The sequence below is a fragment of the Pelodiscus sinensis genome, chromosome 9 (assembly GCF_049634645.1).
Source record: "Pelodiscus sinensis isolate JC-2024 chromosome 9, ASM4963464v1, whole genome shotgun sequence".
Taxonomy (NCBI): Eukaryota; Metazoa; Chordata; order Testudines; family Trionychidae; genus Pelodiscus; species Pelodiscus sinensis.
Genome location: NC_134719.1, coordinates 45,860,001 through 45,885,198, shown reverse-complemented (window position 1 = coordinate 45,885,198; position 25,198 = coordinate 45,860,001). Strand labels below are relative to the sequence as shown.

At 43.5% G+C, this 25,198-nt stretch overlaps 1 protein-coding gene across 6 annotated transcripts in view; it reads left to right on the top strand.

Moving 5' to 3' along the window:
• The window catches only part of NEK7 (NIMA related kinase 7), a 127,284-nt gene that overhangs the window by 17,253 nt on the left and 84,833 nt on the right, over positions 1-25,198 (top strand). For all 6 annotated transcript variants that reach the window (XM_075936690.1, XM_075936685.1, XM_075936686.1 and 3 more), the window contains one exon: positions 24,608-24,689. In XM_075936690.1, the coding sequence (XP_075792805.1) occupies positions 24,633-24,689 (57 nt within the window). In that variant the 5' untranslated portion in view covers positions 24,608-24,632. The remainder of the gene's footprint in view (positions 1-24,607; positions 24,690-25,198) is intronic.

The following is a 25,198-nucleotide window of genomic DNA, read 5'->3' as shown; positions in this document are numbered from 1 at the left end:
TTTCATCATCAGTTCTAATTCTGTTTTAATGATAAAATGATTGTGCTGATAATATGCATGTGTAAGTATGAGTATATGTGTGTTTAAGCAGACTTGATTCAGCGTGATCCATTTTAAACCCCCCATGTGAACAAACCCTTAATTTTAATAATCTAGGTTAGTCCAAATAAATGCTTTTAAAGAAGTTACTGAAAAGATGCATTCTATAACCTTTTGCTGCTATTACGATTAGTTGAAAAGTTATTTTTTAAGTTAGGTTATTGCCACTAATGTGAAATGTACCCGTTAAGCACCAGGAAATCCTGAATTCCAGTGCTGTAAAGGTAAATTACTGAGTTAGTTGAAATATGTCTTGGTAATTAAATTGCAATCCAGATGAATATCATCAGTCTAGCAAAACTTAGGGTCCCTTTAGACCAGGCATGTCAAACAGGCCTCTGGAGGGCCGCATGTGGCACGATCAAAATTTTTTGCGGCCCGCCACTACATTTTTATAAAAGAATAAAGTGCGGCCTGCTGGCCACTTGGAGCACACGACTGAGTGCAGAACACAGCCTGATGGACAGCCACTCTGCGCATGGCACCTCAGTGACTGCTTATGGCCAGCTGGGCCACTCAGCACTCTAGTGACTGCTCAAGGCCAGCCAAGCTGCTCTGTGCTCATCGCTCCAGCAACTGCTCATGGCCGGCTGGGCTGCTCTGCCCACAGCACCCAGCACGTGCTCATGGCCAGCCGGGCCACTTTGCGCTGGGCACTCCAGCACGTGCTTATGGATGGACGGGCCTCTCTGCACAGGCATCAAGCACCTGCTCACAGCTGGCCGCTGTGCTCACACTGCCCCAGTGCCTGAGGAAGAAGTGTGTTGCAGCGGCAGCGGTGACATAGCAGTGGTGGCTCTGAGACCTAGGCATTAGGTTGGGGTGCCTGGCTCTGGGGGAGTGGGAACATTGGCTTAGTGGGGCCTGGGGGTTGCCTGGCTATAGGGGAGGGAGGATGCATTAGGTTGGGGGTGCCTGGCCCTGGGGGAGCGAGGGTGCATTAGGTTGGGGTGGTCTGGCTCTGGGGGAGGGGGGAAGGCATTGGGTTGGGGAGGGGAGGTGCCTGGCTCTGGGGGAGGGATTAGGCATTGGGTTGGGGCGGGGGGAAGGATTTGGTTGGAATGGGATATGGGAGTGTCTGGCTTGGGGGGAGAGGCAGAGGATATTTTGTTGTTTGTTTATTTATTCCCAAATAAAATCACAAAATGTATGTTAATTTTATATCAATAAATATGTCAATTTTTTGCAATTGCATGAGTAATTATATGTTTATGCAAAATCTCAAACTTACAAAGTATCTGAAAATTTCACAGAAGCCTGTTCTATTGATTAACCACAGCCCATACTTGTTTTTATTTCAACAAAACAAGTCAAGTATCATAAAAAATTAAAAAGTACCTTACATTTATATTTAAATTAAAAATTAATGTATATGAGCAAATAACAATTTTACACATCATATTATTGTATTATACTAAAACAAGACCCGAAAAAATATAAAATATAATCTATAATAACAAATAATTACGACTTTCCAATAGAAGTACATTTTCTTTGTTGGCCCTGAAAGCTATCAGTTTTCGTTTGTCGGCCCTCAATGGGCTTCAAGTTTGACATGCCTGCTTTAGACAGCGAGGCTATTTCAGGATACCAGCGGTATCCCGAAATTGCTACCCCACATCTTTTAAATGCACCCGTTATTTTGAATTTTTTTTCTAAATAACTGGTGTGCTGTTTCGGCATCCCTATATCCCTCATTCTGCAAGGATTAAGGGATGTCTCGAAATAGTGCATTATTTTGAAATTTGGCACTGTAGACACTCCAAATTTTGAAATAAGCTGTTTTGAAATACAAACGAAATAAGATACGCAATTTGCATAGCACAAATTACGCATCTTATTTCAAGTTTAGGGTGCTGTGTAGATGCACCCTTCGAAAAACAGTTGTTAGAACAGTAGTAGAACTTCGAAGTAAACTGTAGTAGTGATGCAGAAGCCCTTGCAAAATGCTTAGAGAGTTACAGATGTAAAGTGCTACAAAAAATAAAATGTTGGTGTTTTATGGAATTTCAAGACTTTGTCTTATAAGTATCATTTTAAATGAATAGCTGTATTTGTCATTCTGAAGTCTCTACACAAAGTTTACTTTCAGTTTTGCACTGCAAATCTTTGTCAGCCACTGAACTGAACTCGCTATTAAGTTAATATGCATGGCCTGTGTAATAGTCTCTGAAAATACAGGCAGTCCCCGGGTTACGTACAAGATAGGGACTGTAGGTTTGTTCTTAAGTTGAATCTGTATGTAAGTCGGAACTGGCGTCCAGATTCAGACACTGCTGAAACTGACCGCCAGTTCTGACTTACATTCAGAATCAACTTAAGAACCCCAGGCGTCCCCAAGTCAGCTGCTGCTGAAACTGATCAGCAGCTGATTCCAGGAAGCCCGGGCAGAGCAACTCTGTCTGGGGCTTCCTGTAGTCAGCGCTGGTCAGTTTCAGCAGAAGCTGACTTGGGGACGCCTGGGGCAGAGCAGCTGGGGTGCTGCTGGGTTGCTCCAGTAGCGCCGCTCCTGGGTGCTACTGGACCAACCTAGCAGCACCCCATCTGCTCTGCCCCAGGCGTCCTGATTCAGCCACTGCTGAAACTGACCAGCAGCGGCTGAATCAGGACCTGGGGCAGAGCAGCTGGGGTGCTGCCGGGTTGGTCCAGTAGTGCCCAGAGCGGGCGCTACAGGACCAATCGGCAGCGCCCCAGCTGCTCTGCCCCAGAGTCCAAAACAAAAGCCTGGTCTGCTGGGGGGGGGGGCACTCTAGCTGCCCCCCCCCCCTCCCCAGCAGACCAGGGACACGGGGAGCAGAGCCTCTGAGGCTTTGCTCTGGCAAAGCCTCAGAGGCGAGGGACCCCGCCGCGGCTGCGGCTTCAGTCCGGGAGCCTGTGGTACGGTCCCCAGCAGACCACAGGCTCCCGGACTGAAGCCGCAGCCGCGGGGGGGTCCCGCGCCTCTGAGGCTTTGCCAGAGCAAAGCCTCAGAGGCGCGGGGAACCGCCGCTGCTGCCGCTTCAATCTGGGTGCCTGTGGTCTGCTGGGGACCGTCCCCAGCAGACCACAGGCTCCCGGACTGAAGCCGCAGCTGCGGGGGGGTCCCGCGCCTCTGAGGCTTTGCTCTGGCAAAGCCTCAGAAGCGCGGGAACCCGCCCGGTGCCCCTGGTCTGCTGGAGACGGTCTCCAGCAGACCAGGGCCACCGGAGCAGCTTACGAACGGGGCTTTCTCGCCCCGACTTCCGGGGCGAGAAAGCCCCGTTCGTAAGTGCGGATCCGCCATAAGTCGGATCCGCGTAAGTCGGGGACTGCCTGTACTGTATTACTGGAGCAAGGGTCGGCAACCTTTTCAAACCAAAGAGCCAAACTACATCAAAATTCAGAACAAGTGGTCAACAAAGAGCCAGCATAAGAATGCCAATTTGAATGACTATAAATATACAACTTAATTATATTGATAATTGACATGATGATTAATAAAAGCATAAATGAAACTTATTCAAGGACTTTAATTGGACTTCTGCTGTTGCATCTTTTCTGCACATTTATTTGAAGTATATATCATAACTGGTCAAATTCAGCTTCATGCATGCATTCAATCTGTCAGTCTTGAGCACAGATTACCATTGGTGTGATTCAAATGAGAGAGAGCCTGGTCTCTCTCACAGGTGGAGCCAAACATTGAAAATAAAGCCAAGCTGACTTTCTGCATTGCGTTGCATGTGACAGGAAGTTCTTTCCAAGTTTGTAGATTCACATTATTGTGCTTCAACTTCTTCATGTCAGCCCATTTGTGCAGTTTTGCCAATTCTGCACGTTGTTGAGCAAAACATTCTAAATCAGAATTCAGCTTGATGAATTTTTCCACACAGATATCCGACTCCTTGAAATCTGCTATTTCCATTTCCAAATTGCTGGCGGAGGTGCCTCGAATGACTGTCAAATCTAGTTCTTCAATGGATGCTTTATGTGGATGAATCATAAACGTAAACCGAGCACTGTGTTCGCAAAAGTCAATAAAAGGAGACTTGAATGCCTTCAGGAGCACAGAAACAAACCCGGCAAGCTGCTGCAAATCAAGGCTGTTACTTAGATTCTCTCTCTGATACGAATCGTGAAACATTCGTAATTTTTCAAAATGTGCCAGTCTGCCTGTCTCACTATCTTTGATGAAGACAGTCAGTTTTGACTCAAATCCAAACACTTCCTGCCGCAGAGTCAGGACTTTATATCCTTGCCCTTGTAGCTTAAGTTTCAACTCATTAAAATCACCGGTAATGTCAATAAAATAGTAAAACTTGACTAACAAGTCACAGTCTGAAACCTTGGTGTGTTTGACACCCTTCATATACGAAAATGACTTAATTTTGTTAATGCAGGCAGCAAAACAAGACAAAACTTTGCCATAAGAGAACAAGCGAATATTGCTGTGCATTAGTGTATTGGGGCATTTAGAGTTTACTTCCTTGAGCAGTGAGTAAGGGCTTGGACAAAAATGGAATTGATAATGAGAACTACCAGTCCCCTTCCACTTCTGAGTTTGGATCCAGAAGATTGCATGCAAAGTGTCTTCTCATGCACTGTCAAGGCTGATTCCCCACTCTGGCATGATTAATGCAGAAGTGGGGGCCTTCAAAAGTACCCAAAAACCTTATTTTTCCAGGCTTCAGTATAAAACTCTCCCCCATCCTAAAAACCTAGGTTTTAGGGATAAAAATCCACTGCCACCATCAAATGCTTTTGAACTCACAAACGGGTGGACACTTGAAACCAATCCCAGGGCACCCCAAGCTCTCCTCTCCAAAGAGCTTGAACAATAAAGAGAAAATATAAACTGCAGTCTGTGGTTGCTGCCCTTTAGTCAGAGGCATGCAGATATCCACAGACAGATTTTCCAGGACACAGAACTGAACCAATACCAGGTTAATAAAAAGAAAAGAACTTGTATTATCCGAACAATACTCCTGTTACAAGCATGGTTGGATTGGCTAGATGGTAAGAGCCACCAATTAATAAATTCATGGGGAATTTTCCCATAGGCTCAAAACTTAGTTACAAAAGGGAGGAAACCCCCATTTCTAACAGCACAGACATCAGATCCCAAGTCCCACAACAGAAAACAATAAAACCTAATGGATTTATCTGAACTTTACCCTACTTACACATTTTGAAGAGTCTTTTTCTTGGATACAGACATGTCGTCTGTCTCCCTAAGTATCTAGAGTGCTAACTGGCTCAGAGACAAAGGAGGGAAAACCCCAAAATTCCTTTGTCTTAGTTTGAAATCCCTATCTGCATTTCTTTTGGCTGACTGCTACCTGCCTAGATACAGTTAACCCTTTAGTCCCTAGGGCAGTGGTCTCCAACCTTTTTACACCCAGAACAGACAAAGATCAGAACAGGCAAAGATCTACCGCCCCATCCCTTCCTTGAAGCCCTGCCCACTCTATTCTCCTTCTGTCCATCACTTGCTATCCCCAGCCCTTACTTACACATTCTGATATACAGTTTATTTTTAAATTATGCGATATATAAAATTAAAATCACGTGTTTATAGTTACAAAATAAATGGTCTGTTTTGTATTCATGCTATTTAAATCTAAAATGAAGCATTTATAATTATTCATTTTGTGGGGACAGAGTTCTGCGGCTGGGGGCAGGGGAGAGGGAACAGGGTGCTGGGAGGGCAGAGGACAGGATTCTGCAGCAGGGGACAGAGTGCCAGTGGGGATAGGTTTCTGCAGCTGAGGACAGAGTGCCAGTGGGGCAGAGTTCGGTGAGTGGGAATAGGGACAGAGTTTGGGGAGTGGGGACGGGAGTGGGGACAGAGTTCTGTGACTGGAGAGTGGGGCCTGGGGAGTAGGGTGCGAGTGGAGGCAGAGTCCCCTGCATCTGCCTCCTCCCAGGATTCCCACCCCAGAGGGAAACCAGTGCGTGCCTGCCCTGGGGCTGACCACCCTCCCCCTGTGCAGGGAAGCCCTGCACATGCTTGCCCCGGTGCCAACCCCTGCGGAGGGAAGCCCCGCACGCATGCCTGCCCCAGGGCCGACCCCCCCTCCCCCCGGGCGTGCCGGAAAACCCCCTGCGCACCTCCCCCGGGGCTGACTCACCCCTCCTGTGCAGTGCAGGGAGCCGATGCTCCCTCCCGCAGTACACCCGGCAGAGCAGCTAGCGCACTTCCGGAATCGCTGGGAGTGGCACTAAACTGCGGGACTTCTGTCCATCCCTGGGAAGATGTTTGTAAACTTTGTTTACAAAGTTCATCACAGTTTTAAGGATGTCTTCCCCCATTCTATGATTTTTTTCATTGGTAATATTGCGATCATTTCTTTGAGCACAGCATTTCCACAAATATATTGTGCAAGAATACACAACTGGTTAATGTCACATTTGTTGTCTCATCCAAAGCAAACGAAAAATAAGTATCTGTACTCAAATTTTGTGTTTGTTGCTTGTCGATTTGCTGGGCCATTTTACAGCTTTGTCATGAACTGTTATTTACGATAATGGCATGTCGTGAATTTTCTGTAAAATGTTGTCCTTGTTGTGAAGCTCATCAAATAATTCATGACCAATTTTTAGCGTGCATCTCTTCACATAATACCCGTCAGTGAATAATACTCTCCTTCCTGGAGAGCCCCTGTCTGTGGCAGGCTCCTGGAAGGGCTGGAGCAGCACCCCTCCTTTGGCAGCCAGGGAGCTGCTTCAGCCCCACCAGTTAACCATAACTGGTTAAAAATTCAGATCCCTTGAGGGGAGCCAGGATTATGTTGGCTGACAGTGGCCTTCCTGGCTCCTCCCGGCGAGGGGTGGGGGGAGCTGGGGTCTGCACTGGCTGGCCTCAGTGGTGCTCCTGGGAGGGCTACAGCAGTGAGGCCACTAGCCAGTGCAGCTATCCCCCTCCCCTCCGGCACTGTGGCTGAGGGCTGTGAGGGGAGGAGTGTGTGGCAGGGTGCTACTTAACTATGGCCAGCAGTATGGAGAACCCTTGTCCCAGCTGTCCACTCTTCCTGAACACCCCTTCCCTTCCTTGACCCCCCCCCCCCATTTGTTGACTGCAGTGTCATTGTGGAGCATAACTGGCCATGCTTTCAGACCCCTCCCTTTCCATATTCTAGAAAAAAATCCTATTCAAGGCTCTTTCCATTTTTGTGGCACAACCAAATCTTTTCCTTGCTTTAAATTATGATAAGAGGAAACTGATTATAGACTCATAGACTTTAAGGTCAGAAGGGACCATCATGATCATCTAGTCTGACCCCCTGCACAGTGCAGGCCACAGAATCTCACCCACCCCTTCCAGAATCCCTCCCCTATATCTCAGATATTGAAGCCTTCAAATACTTTGAAGACCCCAAGATGCAGAGAATCCTCTAGCTGTGATCTGTACCCCATGCTACAGAGGAAGGTGAAAAACCTCCAGGGCCTCTGCCAATCTACCCTGGAGGAAAATTCCTTCCAGACCCCAAATATGGCGATCAGCTGAACCCTGAGCATGTGGGCAAGACTCATCAGCCAGACACCCAGAAAGTTCTTTAGTAATTCCTATCATCCCTCCATTGACCTATTTCCCACTGATAATGAATGGTCAATTAGTTACCAAGATCATGTTATCTCATCTCATCAAACCATCCCCTTCATAAACCCATCTAATTTAATCTTGAGGCCAGATAGATCTTTTGCCCCCACTACTTCCCTTGGAAGGCTGTTCCAGAACCTCACTCCTCTAATGGTTAGAAACCTTCATCTAATCTCAAGTCTAAACTTCCTACTAGCCAGCTTATATCCATTTGTTCTTGTGTCCACATTGGTATTAAACTTAAATAATTCCTCTCCCTCCCTGGTATTTATGCCTCTAATATATTTAAAAAGTGTAATCATGCCCCCCCTCAGCCTTCTTTTGGTTAAAGTAAACAAGCCAAGCTCCTTGAGTCTCCTTTCATAAGACAGGTTTTCCATTCCTCGGATCATCCTAGTGGCCCTTCTTTGTACCTGTTCCAGTTTGAATTCATCCTTCTTAAACATGGGAGACCAGAACTGCACACAGTATTCCAAATGGGGTCTCACCAATGCCTTGTATAATGGCACTAACACCTCCTTATCCCTACTGGAAATACCTTGCCTAATACATCCCAAGATTGTATTAGCCTTTTTCACAGCCATGTCACAGTGGCGGCTCATAGACATTCTATAATCAACCAGGACTCCGTGGTCCTTCTCCTCCTCCGTTACTTCCAATTGATGTGTCCCCATCTTATAACTAAAATTCTTGTTATTAATCCCTAAATGCATAGCCTTACACTTCTCACTATTAAATTTCATCCTATTGCTATCACTCCAATTTACAAGATCATCCAGATTTTCCTGCATGATATCCCGATCCTTTTCTGAATTGGCAATAGCTCCCAACTTTGTGTCATCCGCAAATTTTATTAGGACACTTCCACTTTTGGTGCCAAGATCAGCAATAAAAAGATTATATAAAATTGGCCCCAAAACTGATCCTTGAGGAACTCCGCTAGTAACCTTCCTCCAACCTGACAGTTCATCTTTCAATATGACCCGCTGTAGTTTCCCCTTTAACCAGTTGCTTATCCACCTCTCAACTTTCATATTGATCCCTATCATTTCCAATTTAACCAATAATTCCCCATGAGGTACTGTATCAAATGCCTTACTAAAGTCGAGGTAGATTAGATCCACTGCATTTCCTTTATCTAAAAAATCTGTTACTTTCTCAAAAAAGGAGATCAGGTTGGTTCTCCTAGCTCTTATAATTTAGGAGGTGTTCTTGAGCAAATGGACTGGTAGACGATAAACTCCGGGACAGACAGGCATGTACATAGTCTCTATGATATGTATAGATAAATTGTACATAAATACCTGCTTAACTGTCTTTTAAGGATCACATCAGAAAAATATAAATGTATTTAAATAAACTAATAAAAATACAGTTAGGTTAGTTTTTGCTACATTAGTTTCTGCTTTGTTGAACACAATTTTTTGGCTTGCCACTTAAACAATATGTGTAATTTAACATACGACAGTGTTGAAGGGTTAACCTCATTCCCTTCTCAATATATCTTTTTCTGGTTTGAGTATCTGTACTCATCTATTTGTTCATTTGTGTAGGGGGAGATTGTGTTGAAAGAAATTCGCAAGATCAAGTCTAGGGAGAATTGAGTGGGAGCAAAGCTGGATTCTCATCAGTACTGTAGAACCATGCTCACATACTCTCCATAATTCACAGATGAAGTCCACACTCTTTTGGTACTTTTTCAATAAAGTAATGGCAGGATTCTATAGTCAGGTTTCACATTACTTAAATATTGTTTTCTAAAACCGATTTATATCATAGAACATTTATTAGTATGAAATATAGTAATTATAGTTATCAGGTTTTATATAGTTTATTTTAAACCTGAGCATGTTGGGTATGGAAATTGGGAGATAAACATGAAATCCATGATTTTTTTTTCTTCTTTTCTAATGTATGTGATGAGCATTCTGGATACTTTTCTCATTTTCAAAAGTGGACAAATACTAGATTTTGAGTGTATGTAAATCATTTAAGACAAAAAAAGTTTGTAAGGGTTATTGTAAGGTAGACCACCTTTGGCGCACATATTCTAGACTGAAATGGCACTTTGACACTTACCTTTAAGATTCTACACTAAATTTTGGTTGTATATAGCAGGATGTGTGTGAAGGAGAGGTATTAAATAAATCACTTTTTTTTCTTGCCCCACATGATTCTGCTGAGCTAGTTCATTATTAAAATACTTAAGTAATATTTGCCTTGAGAGAACAATATTCTAAGTACAGTATCTTTAGATAAGAGATCTGAATTAAGATAAATTACTTTGTCCGTAGTTACAGCATGGATGTGTGTTGCACATGCTTGATAGCTACTTGATAGGATAGACTATGAAGACATTGAGAACTGTTATGGTCTACGGGTCAAATAATTAGCATTTGTAAAAACCATGATGGGTATTTACATAGTAGATTTCAGGTGACTTCTTCAGGTTATAGACCCAACAGGTGGTAATATGAAGTCACTCTGACCTATTTTCTGTCTTGGCAGGACACTGAATAAGGCATTTAATGAAAAACAGTTTGGATCCAGAAAATGGTTTTTAGTGTCATTCAGGTTGAGATATGAGTATTCATTTATCAGAATTTAAATTTGAATCTCTTGAGGGTGAACATTAATGAACTCTGTGGTTTAAACAAATGTATATGAAATATTTCCATCGTTTTGTACTGACACAAAGAATATAACTCTCCTCCTGCCCCTATTTAATTGGTTAACTGGTTAAACATAATGTTTAACCAGTTAACTAATTAAACGGGGTTTTACATCCCTAATAGCTATAGTTAAAACTGATTAAAAACCTGGGCTAAACAAAAATATGTATATGGAAGTAAGAATAATACATCGTGTCCTTACTATAAAAAGCAGTTTCAGTTCTGCCTGTGATTCTTCCAGCACATTATGAACAGCATAACTTTACATTTGTGTAAACTGATGAGCTCAGTAGCAATGTAATGACTTTACATGGGAATGGTTAATATGTACAATTAGGACCTTTTAAAGCTTATAATTGTCCTTGACATGCCAGCCACTCAGGGAAGCAATATATATCCTTGTGGTTATTTTGTAAAAGCCCTTGAGAAGATATTTAAATCTTGTCCTTTGGTGGCAGCAGCACTTAAAGAAATCCTCATTTGTAGTTCAAAAATGGAAATCAGTAGTATAATGCTATGTGGCTGATTCTAACTTTATGCTGAAGAGATTACTAGTAATGACTGTGAGAGCTGGATCTACACGTAGTTTGTGGGGTTTTACCCTTTCCAAAACCCTTCCCTACCAGCAAACATGGGTGCTTTGGTGTTTTTTCCCTGTAATTTGTGTGAATCAATAAAGGCAAACTGTTTTTTAACAGTGCAACAATTTTATTTTCTGTTCCAAAAACCATAGCAATCACTTAGGTTCCAAGTATTGCCTGTTCAAGCATTTTCTTGTATGGTGGTGTGTTACATGATATGTTAAATGGGATGAAGCAAGGAAACAACTGCAAATGAGGTAATTTCAGTGCCTCAGTCCTCCATCCTGAGCAAACATTTTACCCTTAGTCACAGAGATTATTCAAACTGCAACACGTTGCTATGATTATGAATGCAGAAATGTATAAAAATAGTAACCCTCTAAACCAGTGTTTCCCAATTTTTTTTGACCACAGAACCCTTTCAAACTCAGAAAAATTTCAAGGAACCCCCTAGCCAGGGATTAAGTTTGTCGAGCAAAAAAAACCACACCCAAACACACACAGACTGCCAGTACGCCACAATTGGTAGTAATAAGGTGCTAAATACGGTCATGAGATCACCATTCATTTAAATTCAACATATTGAATATAACACCATTCATTTATATTCAACAAAAATCATATTAAATATGTACAAAAAATAAAACTATCAAATAATATTAATTATATTAATAGTTTTCAATGCGAAGAGTGGTTTTTCTTCTTTTCTTGGCAAATTCTTTTTATATTTGGTTTAAGCCTAGAAAGTTGGATTCGCATATCTGGCGCAGCATTCAGTCGATTTCTGTATTTCGTTTTCATTGCTGCATAGTTCAAGAACCCAGTTTTGCACAAGTATGTACTGGCAAAGGGTAACAGCTGACGAATTGTGCATCTTGATAAAGATGAATATTCTTGACTTTGACATAAGTCACTCCAAAATGTAATCAGAGAAACTTCTTTAAATTTTTGTATTAATTGGCCATCTAAAGCGATTTCAATTAGGTTTTCATAATCTTGTGTAGAAAAACGGACTGGCTTTTCTGTTAAACTTAATGGATTTCGAATCCAGTTATTGTTGTCATTGATGTTTGGAAAATACTTAATGATCATGTATAAATCGCGGAGATGATCTGCAATGTCGCTGCGAATATCTTCATCAAGTTTGTATCCATTTTCTTCAAGGAAATCATTCAGCGTTGGTAAACAATCCAAATCATTTCGTCCTACAGATGAGATCCAAAACTGTAGCTTCCGTGACAATGACAAAATTTTGTCTTTCGCATTAAAAATATTTACATTCTTTCCTTGCAGCGACAGATTTACTTCATTTAGTTTTGTAAAGATGTCTGCAAGATACGCAACTCTAGATAACCATAAAAAGTCTGTTAAACGATCAGACAGTTGGAATTTGTGATCCATCAGATTTGCGGAGAGCTCATGACACAATTCAAATAATCTAACCAACACTTTTCCTCGTGATAGCCACCTGACTTCTGTATGTAGAAGCAGGGCTGTGTGCCGACTACCCATATCTTCACATATAATTTTGAACAGTCTTGATTGTAATGGTCGAGTTTTTATATAATTAATAATCTGTACTGCTTTGTCCAACACATTTTTAAGAGAGGGAGAAATATTCTTAACTATCAGAGCGTGTCTGTGGAGAATGCAGTGACTGCTGGTGCAGTTTGGTGCTACATTTTTTATTTGTGTTACAGCGCCAGCCACTCTTCCTACCATTGCTTTGGCACCATCACTGCACACATCAACACATTTTTCCCAGCTTATTTGATGTGTTTTCATAAAGTTATTGATACAATTGAATATATTCTCACCAGTTGTATTGGTTTGCAAAAATTCACATAAAAGTAAGTCTTCTTCAATAGAGCTATTAAAATCATAATGGACAAATACAAGCAGAACTGCAAGACCTGCAACGTCAGTGGACTCGTCTAATTGTTATGCATATGCATCACATAAATGCAGCCGAAAAATAAGCTCCTTCTCGATGTTAGCAGCAAGATTGTGAATACGACGTGTGGCAGTATTGTTTGATAGTGGCACAGCCTCAACTTTTTTACTAGATTCCTGATCCAACATACACATCACAATATCTTTTGCACATGGTTTTATGAGTGATTCCTCAATAGTGTGTGCTTCTTCGGCGAGCGATATACGATAGCTTACTTTGTAAGATGCCTCTGTTGCATTTTCATTATCAGATTTGGCAATTTTTGACATGAAGAGTTTACTTTTTTCAAGAGATTCAAGCTTTTGCTTTAAAAAACTAATGTCTTTATCTTTGTATTCTGGATGATTTGTTTCAAAATGTCTTCACAATTTAGCAGGTGCTAAACAACTATTAGATAATATTTTGTTGCACACTACTCACTGGGCACCTGGAGCATCTTCATTTCCATTGCTTGTGAATCCAAATGCCAAATAGTCCTCACAATACTTGCGTTTCTTATTAGTCAGCTGAAATTTTTCATAATTAACTTGAGCTGCCTCAGTATTTTCCTTGCTGGTTTCAGTAAAAATATTGGAGTTTGAAGTACTCACTTTTCTCTTTAAAGTTCCTTCTTTTAACCAATGATCCATGGGGAATTTTGATATTAGATTGAATTCTTAAACTTAAAGTCACACACAGGAACCACGTGTCCTCACAGTGTGTATGGGGATTTGTTCCGATCCTCACAGTGAGTAGGAGTTCCTGTGTTCCACTCACTGATAGTACTCCCCCCTCCCCCCCTCCACACACACACATGCTGCCTTTACCAAGGGACCTAGCAGCAGAAACAGCTGCTTGTCCCGCTTCTGCCCGATCAACCCAAGATCCCTGTCCCGCATCCCCCGCTGCCACTCTGCTTTTTCTGGGGCAGCGGGGAATGCGGGAGAGGGATCTTGGGTTGATCGGGCAGAAGCGGGACAAACAGCTGTTGCTGCTGCTAGGTCCGGTGGTAAAAGCAGAGCGGCAGCAGGGGACGCGGGAGATGTCTGAAAGGGGGCGGGGAAGGATAGAGAGTATCCCTTGTATAGATGGAGAAATTGGGGCACAAATAGGTGAAGTGTCTTGCACAGCTATGCATATAAGTGGCATATTATAAAAGGGTCGTGAAAGAGCCTTCCACTCATTTTCCTGTTTTTTTCCTCCTATCTCCCACCCTCAAGGGTGTAATAAGTTTAATTACAATTTGTGGTGTTAGCATGTTACAATTAGAATTGTTAAAATGCATTTAATTAAGTAACCATGCAATCACTGAAAATTTCAGAGGTTACTTGATTGCATGCGGGGTGACAGTCAGCTCCCGCCTCCCCACTCTCCTGCACTGCTGCCTCCGATACAGAGGCAGCAGGATGAATATGTAGGGGTGGGTGGGAGAGGAAGCAGTTCTTGGGAGCAATTACACTTCAGCTCTTTGCACATACAGGTTGGATCTCCCTGGTCTGGCACCAAGTCCTGGATGAGGGATTTTGCTGGACCAGGGAGGTCATTCCTGGCCCCCCTGCCACCAGCTCCCTCCAGCCTTGGCTCCACTACTGGTCTTCCAGCTACCTCCCCACTCTTGCTGGTCCCCGCTGGCCTGACAGCCCTGGCTGACCTACTGGCCAGCTCTGCCGCCTCTGCTCGTTGGGCTCTTGCTGCAGTGCCCAGCAGCCCTGCCACCTCCATGCACACCTGGCTTTTGCTGCAGCGCCCAGCAGCTCCGCCAGCACCATGCACACTGGGCTCTTGGTTATGTGCTGGGCTGTTGCTGCAGTGCCCAGCTTCTGCTGTCGTGCAAGACAGCCTCTGCGTGTCTGACTCCAAATGCCCTGTTTATTAATAATAAACAAATCCAGGTCAGAGCCTGAGCTAACTCGTCAGTGAGGACATACATGTATTTGTCAATATAAAGCAACCTCAAAGACGGTACTTTCAATGGCTGCTCTTCATTTTGATTCACCATTTTTGCAGCATGATTGAAGCTATTCTGATCTTTCAACAAGATGATCAGCTATTTTGGAAAAGATGTCTGAATGAAGTATTAAGAGCTTAAAAAAATATCGAACCCTTTCTGCTCTGCACACTATCTTCATTTTTTTAAGAGTCAGACTAGTGAATAGAACTATTTATGAGCGATAAGATTACTTAGAGTATAAATATTGTAGCTTTATATATATATATATATATATATATATATATATATATATATATATAAATAAAAGAGAGAGAGAGAGAAATTCATTATTTACACAGTGGTTGTTTCTTGGCTTATAAAATAAATTGAAGCCTTAGTACAGGAAAACTCAGGGGTGGAGAAGTTGAATAACCTACTTAAGATCACAAAGGTAGTCAGTGACAGATCCAGAAATAAAACCCTGGTTTTCTTGAAACCTAGAAGGAAAACTGCAGAAGTTTTCTTTCTTCAATGTTTCCAAATAATAATCTTGTTCCACAGTCATTGGAATTGGCTGTACAATATAATTATACTTAATCAACACTATTTACTTTATTCCATGGAAACAACAGAGTTTCTGTATCAAAGTAGATGTTTTGAGCCTGCATGTCAGTACATTCTTAAGAGCATAAGTATGTGGTTATATCCCTGTACATTCATTGGTCTCAGGTATTTAAGGCTCTGCCAGGCATAGCCCTACCTGCTGTAGGTGTTCTGGGGGCAGAGTGTTGCTGCCCCCAGCGCCCGTCCTTTGGTGCTTCCGGGCTGGGGAGGAGAAACCAGGTTGGCCACATGGCGCACCCTCCTCCCTACACTGCTGCTCTGGGCCTGAAGATGATGGGCTGGGCCAGGCTGCGTGGCGTAGCACACCTGTTTCCTCCCTCTCATGACGGGCTGGGTTCTGCTAGTTCATGCGGCACGGTGCGTCTTCCACTGGGGTGGGGGAGACTGCAGCAAGCGCGTGTGTGCCTGCTCCCCTTCCCTCCCTCCACTTGTGGTGGAAAGGGGGAGCATACGTGTGACATGCCACCCTGCCTCCTGGGAGGTGGAGAAAGGGTGGGGCTTAGCAGAAGGAGGATGGCTGGAGGTGAGGCTGGGGGTTTGCCTCCCCCAGCCCTGCCTTTACCAACTGCCCATGCCTGCATATATCTGTTTGAAGTTTTTACATTATTTAATAATCAAATCCAGTCACTAAAGCCAAAATTGTAAAGAATGCTAAAGAAAAAGATAGTTGGAGCAAAGTAAGAGAACATTTTCATGTCACTGTTGGAGAAAATGATTGGAACAGTAGATCTAGCAGGTTATCAAAGGTTCTGTTTTTGAAAATGGTGTCATGATTGCCATCTGTCACATTGTTAAAGAGATTCCTGGATCTATTACTGTGAATAAAAACTGTTCAAATAAAGAACTAACCAAAAATAGTCTTAAAACACAGTCTGAGAATTAGGTTATCCATGTGATATACCTTATTGAAAGACAACTATGGTGTTAGAGACAGATAGATTTAATCAGGATATTTGAGTGTTCTTAATGGACAATGATCTAATTTTTCAGTGGAAGTTACTAAGGATGTTAGATATCATTTCATTGAATGAGCATGTTACCACACCAAATCTTAGCGGTGACATGATTATTCGATGGTCCCCGGGAGCGGGGCCAGCAGCCAGCTTATCCTGGCCCCACTCCTTGGTAGCTCCCTGACACCCTGTGCTGCTGCCTCTGATGCAGAGACAGTAGTGCAGGGGTGACTCTTCAAAGCCAGTGCTTGTGGAGAACCAGCTTTTAAAATGGATCTCCCCCGCCCCAAACACTGGTTCCTATGGGAGGAAGCAAGAGGGGGGGAGGGAGTCAGTATGCATGGAGAGCTGACTTAAGAGCTGGTTTCCCATGCATATCGGCTCCAGCCTGCCCCCCTTTCCTCCACATTGCTGCCTTTGATACAGAAGCAGTGGTGAGGGGGCAGGCAGTTCTGCGGGATCTGGTGCTCGAGGACAGCTGGCTTTAAAAGCCAGCTCCACATAGACACTGGCTTCCACCTCTCCCCTTTGCTGTCTCTAACATAGAGGCAGCAAAGGGTGGTGGTGTGTGTAGTCGCTAGGATTAACCAATAAGACCAGGCTTATTGGATAATCATTTACACAAATATATGTTAACATCCCTACAAGCTATTACTGTACACTGACTTGTCTAGACCATTGCAAAATACAAATTAAAGATGTTACATATCCTGCAAGGAATTGCCAGTATTGGCCTTGTCAGGTTTTTTAAATAACAGGGTCTGACTGCCAAGTGTTTTGGAACAAACAGCAGCTGCCAGCAATTTTCCAGTTTTATCACCATCTTAATTCTAATATTTTTAAAAATCTTAACAATTTCTCAGTGTCTTCTCCTGGCAGGGGGCCAGGGCTATCATGAAATTTTGCAGAGGATTAGTAAAGACACACTCATTAACAGACTGAGCAATTCCTCTACCAGTTTTTTTCCCTTCTGTGTCGTTTTTTACTCCTGTGTCCTTGTAAGGATTAGTTTCACCCCTCTGCAAGTACTTTTGAGATGTATCTTCAGATCTCATTTATCCTACATGAATTACAGCTAATATTTCAAAAATTGTGCGCTAGGGAATGTGGAATTGTAACCATGTACACGGTTACACGCAGATTTCTGGTATGCGCGGGGAGCCGGCTTAAAAGCCCTCTTCCCTCCCCCACCCACTGCTGCGGAGCTGACTGCTGACCCACATTTTTCAGTGGTTACACGTTTACTTAGATAAACACAGTTTTACATTCCCACTGTGCGCTAGTTACACCGAAATGCTAAGGATAGGGAGAAAAGAGGTTGAGTCCCAAAAGTTCGTTCAGTTTGGAACAGCCATAGAGAGATGGTGTTAGTATAATTAGATGCCACTATTGAGAGTATATTGGCTGACTTCTTCAAATAATGGAGAGAAGATGTGGGGCCAATGTTTAATCCTGCTTTTGGGATTTCAGGCTTTGTCTGTTACCATTAATCTCTAGGGTTTCTATTTTCCTCCAATTACTATAAGATTCTGTTATATATAATAGTAGAGCTAGCAACTCCTGTTCAGTTAACTGTTGACATTGCTATCAGGTTGAAGTTGTAGTCTCCATTTTATTACTTTGCCCAGTGATAATTTTTTTAGGCACAGAAATTGTACTACTTCCAAGTGATTGCTCATGTCCATCCAGTTTGTGTGTGTGTGTGCTCACCACGTGTATTGGTACCAGAAGATTTTTTCTCAGCAGTATCTCTAGGAAAGTGGCCCTCAGCATCCTCTGGAGTGGCATATGCATGCTGCTGTATATAGGGTGTTACCAGGCCCCTCTCCTTCTTGCTGCCAGTGAGGGTGTTTGGAACTGTGCTGCAGTGTTCATTGTGTACTCCTTTCTATTACATTGTAAGTAGTTGGTGAAAAGAGTTTTAAATGTTATCAGTTGTTAGTAAGGATGCTAAATTGCGGTTATCTGGCTAATTGTGTAGTTCAGTGGTCTCCAACCTTTTTACACCCAAGATCACTTTTTAAGTCTCAGAACAGGCGAAGATCTGCTGCCCCACCCCTTCCTTGAAGCCCCGCCTACATTACATGAGGAAATGTAATGTAAATGTACTGCGCAGGTGCGCAGTTCAGAGAGGGCTCAAGAGCTACTCTTAGAGCACCTGAGATCTACCGGTAGATCGCGATCTACTGGTTGGTGACCACGGGTGTAGTTGATACAATTTGTATTGACTACACGATTAGCCTATAAGGACCTCTCTGCAGAGCTACATTGGGGGTAGCTTCAGGAGCTGGCTAGAGTTGAGACTGAGCAGTCCCAGCTCGGGCTGGCTCCGGGAGCCACCCGTGCTCCACTGGGCTCTTACTGCCTTTAAAATGCAGAGGTGTGGCATCTTAGACCGGTGCGACCTGGGACTGTTCACTCCCAGCTTGCGCTGAGTCCAGCAGCGATGAATAGTCTTGTCCGCTGCGAACAGGGCTACTGAAGGCTGCTGCTGGAACAGCCTCTGTTCATGGCGGCCAGGACTGGCTGTGGCCAGGGGCTGCAGCAGCCCCCTGCGCTGGGCCAGCCTGGGCCGCTGCAAACAGGGACTGTTTGTCGGCATCAGTCCCTGTCTGCAGGGGCCCCAGCTCACTGTTAGGACACCTGCAAAAAGGGACTGCTTCACAGCACCTTCCCTATCCCCGTTTCTCCCACTGCCTCTTTTAAGCCAGCTCCTCAGCACTGGCTCCTGGTTCCCCTCCCCTCTCCCGGCTGTCTCATAGAAGTGGCAAGGGTGGGGGCAAAAGCAAGTAATCTCCATTCTGCTACCTAATAAGCTTATGCTTATTGGGTAGTCGACTACTCGGTAGCATTCCTAGTTGTTAATTTGTAGATAGTCTCATGTTGGAACTCTACCTGGGGACAGGGCATGGTCTAGTCCCCCATGTTTAAACCGTGTGCCAACTGTTGCAGGCCTATGCCAGTTAGTGACCCTGCATTCACTGTCTGGGTGAGGGCCACATCAGTGAAAGGTGTCATATCTATTGTTCCTTCCATCCAAGGACCTTAAAGGACAGAGACAATAAGGCACGCTGATGGAGTTAGCTCTGGTTTCCTGTGACAGGATGTCCATACCCTGCACTGGGCCTGGAAGGCTTAATGCCCCATGGGCTGAGGAAGACCTGCCCTCCCTTCCCAGTCACACTGAGCACACTCTGCATGCTGGATTAGTATAAAAGGGAGCAGCTCAGCTTTGTCTGGGCTGGACTTCGGAAAGAGCCCTGGCACAGGTGGGAAGCCCTTTCTGGTGCCTTGGTCACGATGCTCCCTCTCTCATGCAAGATCTATCAGGAAAGCCATCCACAGCCCTGCTGCAAGTTTGGTTGTTGGACCGCTACTGGAGCTCCAGAGGTGGACAGGCCTGAAACCTAGATGACAGGAGCCAGAGACCCAGGACACTGTATCAAGCCTCCAGAGCTGGTGGAGCCTCAGGGGGAGACTGGTGCTGTGGATCTAAGAATCCTGAAGCCACACAGGTTGCCCCAATGCCAGAATTGATGCAGGGAAGGTGCACGAGTGGTATCTCCCACCCGAGTGAGCTCAGCATACTGTGGTGGGATTCAATTAGAGTAGGGTGGGCTTAGACCCCCTTACTGCCCCAGCTCCTTTGACTCAAGCCATTAGGCTATATTGCCTTAATCCCAAGGGCTACTTAGACTCTGCCATTAGACCATATTGTTCCTTGACTCAAGGAATAATATATAGACTGTGGCCATTAGGCCATGCTGCATCTGGTCAAGGCATGCTTACAGTGAGACACATCACAAAAATCAGTGGTCAGACTCTGCTGCCTTGGTGCTGTCGACAAGTTGGCACTGGAAGTTGGGCAAGACAAGTCCCCTGGTCCGCATAAAGGAAAGTCCAAGCTGGTGTTGGACAAGGAAAAAGTGACAGACAAAGCCCCTCATTTGGATTGGGACAACTCTTTGAATTCCCCACCATCATCTCCGGACATATAGATCCCCTCCACACAGGAGGAGTTTCAAGAGGCACAGGATATCATCTCCTTGCAGTTTCTGCTGACGCAAACAGTGCCAGGGCCCTGGCACAGGTGGGCAGCCCTTTCTGGTGCTTTGGTCACGATGCTCCCTCTCTCATGCAAGATCTATCAGGAAAGCCACCCACAGCCCTGCAAGTTTGGTTGTTAGACTTGTTAAAACAGAACTAGCAGAATCTTATTAGGAAGATAAGGCAATATGCCACATTGATTGTGAAGGAAGAATTCATTTACTATTCCTAGCTACTAAAATTATCCACCACACGCAGCTCTACAGATGGAATATAATTACGAGCTACAATTGCTCATGCTGTTCTATTGGCCAGGCAGTCTAGACATGAGGAGGGGAGCGGAGTCATTTAAGTGTGCACTGGTGCTCCTGGAGAATGACTGTGGAACTGAAAGACCTGATTTTATAGTTTTGTACCTATGGGTATGTCTACACTACAAAGTTAATTCGAACTAACAGACGTTAGTTCGAATTAACTTTCATAGGTGCTACACATACAAACAACTAGTTCGAACTTAATTTGAACTGGCGGTGTGCTTAATTCGAACTAGATAAACCTCATTCTACGAGGACTAACGCCTAGTTTAGAATTAAGTAGTTGGAATTAAGGGCTGTGTAGCCACTTAATTCGAACTAGTGGGAGACTAGTCCTTCCTGGCTTGCCCTGGTGGCCACTCTGGGCCAAAGCAGGGAAACTCTTCTGCCACCCTCCCGGCCCCAGAGCCCTTAGAGGCACGGTCTGGCTACGGTGTTTGTGTCAGGTGCAAGCCTGCCAGCACCGAGCCAGCAGACCCAGCACCTGGCACGGCATAAGCCAGCCACCCGCTGCCACCCAGCCCTTCTACTCTTCCTGGGACCAGGCTGGTGGCTCCCAGGAGCCTGCCCGGGGCCGCAAGAGGTGGGCGCCCGCCTGGTCTAGTGTGGAGATTGTGAACCTCATCGAGGTTAGGGGGAAGGCCTCCAACGTCCACGACCTCCGCACTAGGCACAGGAAAGTGGCCATCTAGGGCAGGATAGCTGCCAGCCTGGCCACCAAAGGCCACATGCAAACCCAGGAGCAGGTTTGCATGAAAATTAAGGTGGTCCACTGAGACCCCCGACCCTGAGCTTAGAATATAAGAACGGCCGTACTAGGTCAGACCAAAGGTCCATCTAGCCCAGTAGCCTGTCTGTCAACAGCAGCCAACACCAGCTACCCCGGAGGAGATGGACCGAAGACAATGACCAAGTTATTTGTCTCGTGTCATCCATCTCCAGCCTTCCACAAACAGAGGCCAGGGACACCGTTCCTACCCCCTGGCTAATAGCACTCTATGGACCCAACCTCCATGACTTTATCTATTGCGTTAAGGTCAGATATTTGCTATGTGGTAGAGTTCTGGCTCTTTTGAGTTAGAAGTAGCAAGTACTAAGTGTGATGCTAGTTGTTTTGTAGGATGGAAACCTTATTTGCAAGCTCTTTGAAACCTGCATCTTTCTACAAACCCTGAAGACGTGTTAACTTGTTCTGGAGCTTTTACTCTTTGGGTTGCTGACACACACAAGGTGAAAGTTTTAAACCAGGAAAACTTACATCTGTTTTTATAGCATGGATCCTAAACATTCCCAAGAGAAACTGTATAAGCTTTAGTAAATGCCTTTTACTCTCCTTTCTAGTATCAGTAATTATTGTATTAATCATGCTTTCCTTGCAAATACTATTTCTATTTGACTCATAGATTTGTTTAGCATCTTAAAGCTGAGCTATGTGTGGAAAATATGCATTTTGGTGTGTTTATTAGCTTGAGCTGTTAGAAAGAATGATGATACACGTACTCCAAGGGTAGTGTTAATTTTCTTTTTAATTTAATATTAAATATCGTAAAAAAAAGACAGTTGTTTCCGTAACTAGGGTTCTTTGAGATATTGCTCATTCCATTCAACACCCTCCCACTTCCCTTTTTCCTCTGTCAGAGATTCTGGCAATAAGGAACTGGAGAGGGCGGGACCCAGTGGTGCCCCATTTAGTGCGCATATGTGCACTGCTCCAGGAGATGCTGAAGGCCAGTCCTCTAGAAATACTGCTGAGGGAAAATCTTCTAGCACCATTCCATGTGGGAAGTACACACATCTAAGTTGAATGGAAATGAGCAAAGCATCTCGAAGAACACCTGTGTTGCCAGCAAGTGTAAGTCTCAGGTCCGAGGAGTAACGGTAGTTCGGAATAGGAAGCCTAATCCAAAGTACCTAGTTCGTGCCACGTGTAGCCGTGGGCACGGAGTCTGAACTAGCGGACATTTAAAAATGGCGGCGCCCGGCAACATGCAAATGAAGCCTGGGAAATTCAAATCCCGGGCTTCATTTGCAACTCCGGTTGCCTACATTAACCACCCTAGTTCGAACTAGGGTGGTAGTGTAGACATACCCTCATTGATTAAAACAACCATTGAAACACAGATTATAAATAACTTCATTAGTTATTACTTTAATCCTGTTTATATTGTACTTTGCACAGAGGTTATCATTTTCAGACACAGGGCCCTTACTTCTGTTGTAGTCAAATTTTTTAAAACATTAAGATATTAAAATGACCAATATATGATGTAAAACTTGTTCAGGGTGTGTGGGGGAGGGGGAGAGGAAATGGAATTTGAGACACACAGTTGGCTTCAGTGTCTAAAGATGAAGTTACAACATGAAATCTTTGAGTGTGCTTACACAAAGACTACTTCACTGCAATTGTCTTGTCTTATTGAAAACTGATATATGCAATATAATATAGGCATTGTCTTTGGCTAATACTACCTTTCTGTTTCTATTGTAAGCCTTTTGTTTTCTGTTGCCTTAGCTTCAGCCATTTTGGATTGAAAGTTTCCATTCTTGTTTTCTGCCTTGGTTTCAATTTTTTTTGAAAGGTTTGCACAAGAATGGCTGAGTTGGTTTTCCAGAATTATGTTAGATGGGGTACAAACAGGTAGATTTCCTGATGTTAAAACACACTCTAGATCATTTATTATAAAATAGCATTAATGCGTCTGTGGTTAGCACTTGATATTTGTCAAAGAAATGATTGTAAACTGAAAGAGAGGTGACTTGCTGTTCCTTGCCAAATCTGGAAGAATTTTCATAAGTTGCAAGCATCTAAAAATCACGTTCTATTCATGTGCATTAGAACATGTTCACCTTCTCTCTTGAAGTTATATAAATGTTCCAGCTACATTGTATATACTCCCAGGCTCTAATTGAACCTTCTACATCATACCCATACAATATGTACAGAGAGAGCTCTACAACGCATATAAGCAATACAGATGCTTGAGGTGCTTTCCTTTTAATAAAATACCAAGGCAAAATGGTAAGGGTGCATTGGACTGGGAACCAGGGCACCTCAGATTTTAAAATAGACTCTTTCCTATCCTTCATTTTTAACAGTTGCGTCTTACTGCACTCTTCACAGTAATCAAGGTCTCTTGCCCTTATCTTAGGATGCAGGCAAGCATTTTTTGCATTTTACAGATGTGGTAACACGATATAAGAGGTGGTTGCAAAACTGAGAATAAAATTCAGACCTCTAATAAGGCAAATCTGAGTCTCATATTCAAAATAGAGAATGTACATGTTTGACTGGGGTGTCTCTAAAATGGGGCTACCTTCAGGAAATTCAGAAATGAGTGAAAATTACGTAAACAACAAATAGCATTCAGAAATCCTAACTCTGTCCCCTTTTAACAACTCTATCATATGCATGTTCCACAGGGTATTCTATCCCATAAGTACTTGTGCAGTCACCTGGCAAAGTATGTGTCATGTCTACTTTTTAGTTGCTGGTGCATATACAGAACGACTGGCTGTTATTGCCCTAGTCTAATGGACTCACTTAGTTAGATCAAGTCATAGAGATTTCTAGTGTGGATCAGACAGTTCAAGGTTCTAACCCTGTTGATAACTTACTGGACTGGTGTAGGGAATACATGATGGAATTTCTTCCTATTTTTCATTTTAAATGGTACTTTAAAACAAAAACTAGGACATCTCCTCTTGCTCTCAGGAAAAAGTGCTAAAATATTTTGATTGCAAAGTCAAACATACACATTAGAAAATTCTAAGAATGAATTAATTGTGTACTGAAGTTCAATAATCAAATTGCATTATAACTGAAGCACAGTAGTCAATGGAAGTGTACATAAACATTAAACTGCTATTTAATGAATATATTTATATTATTTTTGCAGAACATAAAAAGCCCTGTTTGATGCAATGGATGAACAGTCACAAGGCGTGCAAGGGCCTCCTGTTCCACAGTTTCAGCCACAGGTATTTTATGTTAATAGACATCAAGAGTAGAAACAAAATAGATTTAGTAAATGGAAGAACATGTTAAAATTAACAAACAGAACAAATTCCAAAAGGTTGTTAATATTATTCAATGCCATTGCCAGAGGGAAGGGTTTCACTGCATTAAATGTGTTTAGCAGGTATTGAGGGCAATAGTTGATTATTTTAATTTAGTTAATTATATGGAATCACATAGATAATCATCTGTGTTGAAGAAATCAGATGAAATGTTCTGAGTCCAGGCATAGGTGTGTATAGCACGTTTCATTAGGGTGTGCACCCAAATAATTTTTTAAAAATGTTCTTTGACCCCCCCCCCCATTAATCACACCCTTGACCACTGTTAACCATGCCCCTGACCCCCATTGGCCACACCTCTGGAGGTAACACTCTCTGGGCAAGATGGACACATGACCAGAAGTAAAAGGTGTCACGTGACCCCCCCCTCTAAGATTTTTCCCACTATCCTCCTACCAATAGGGATTCGT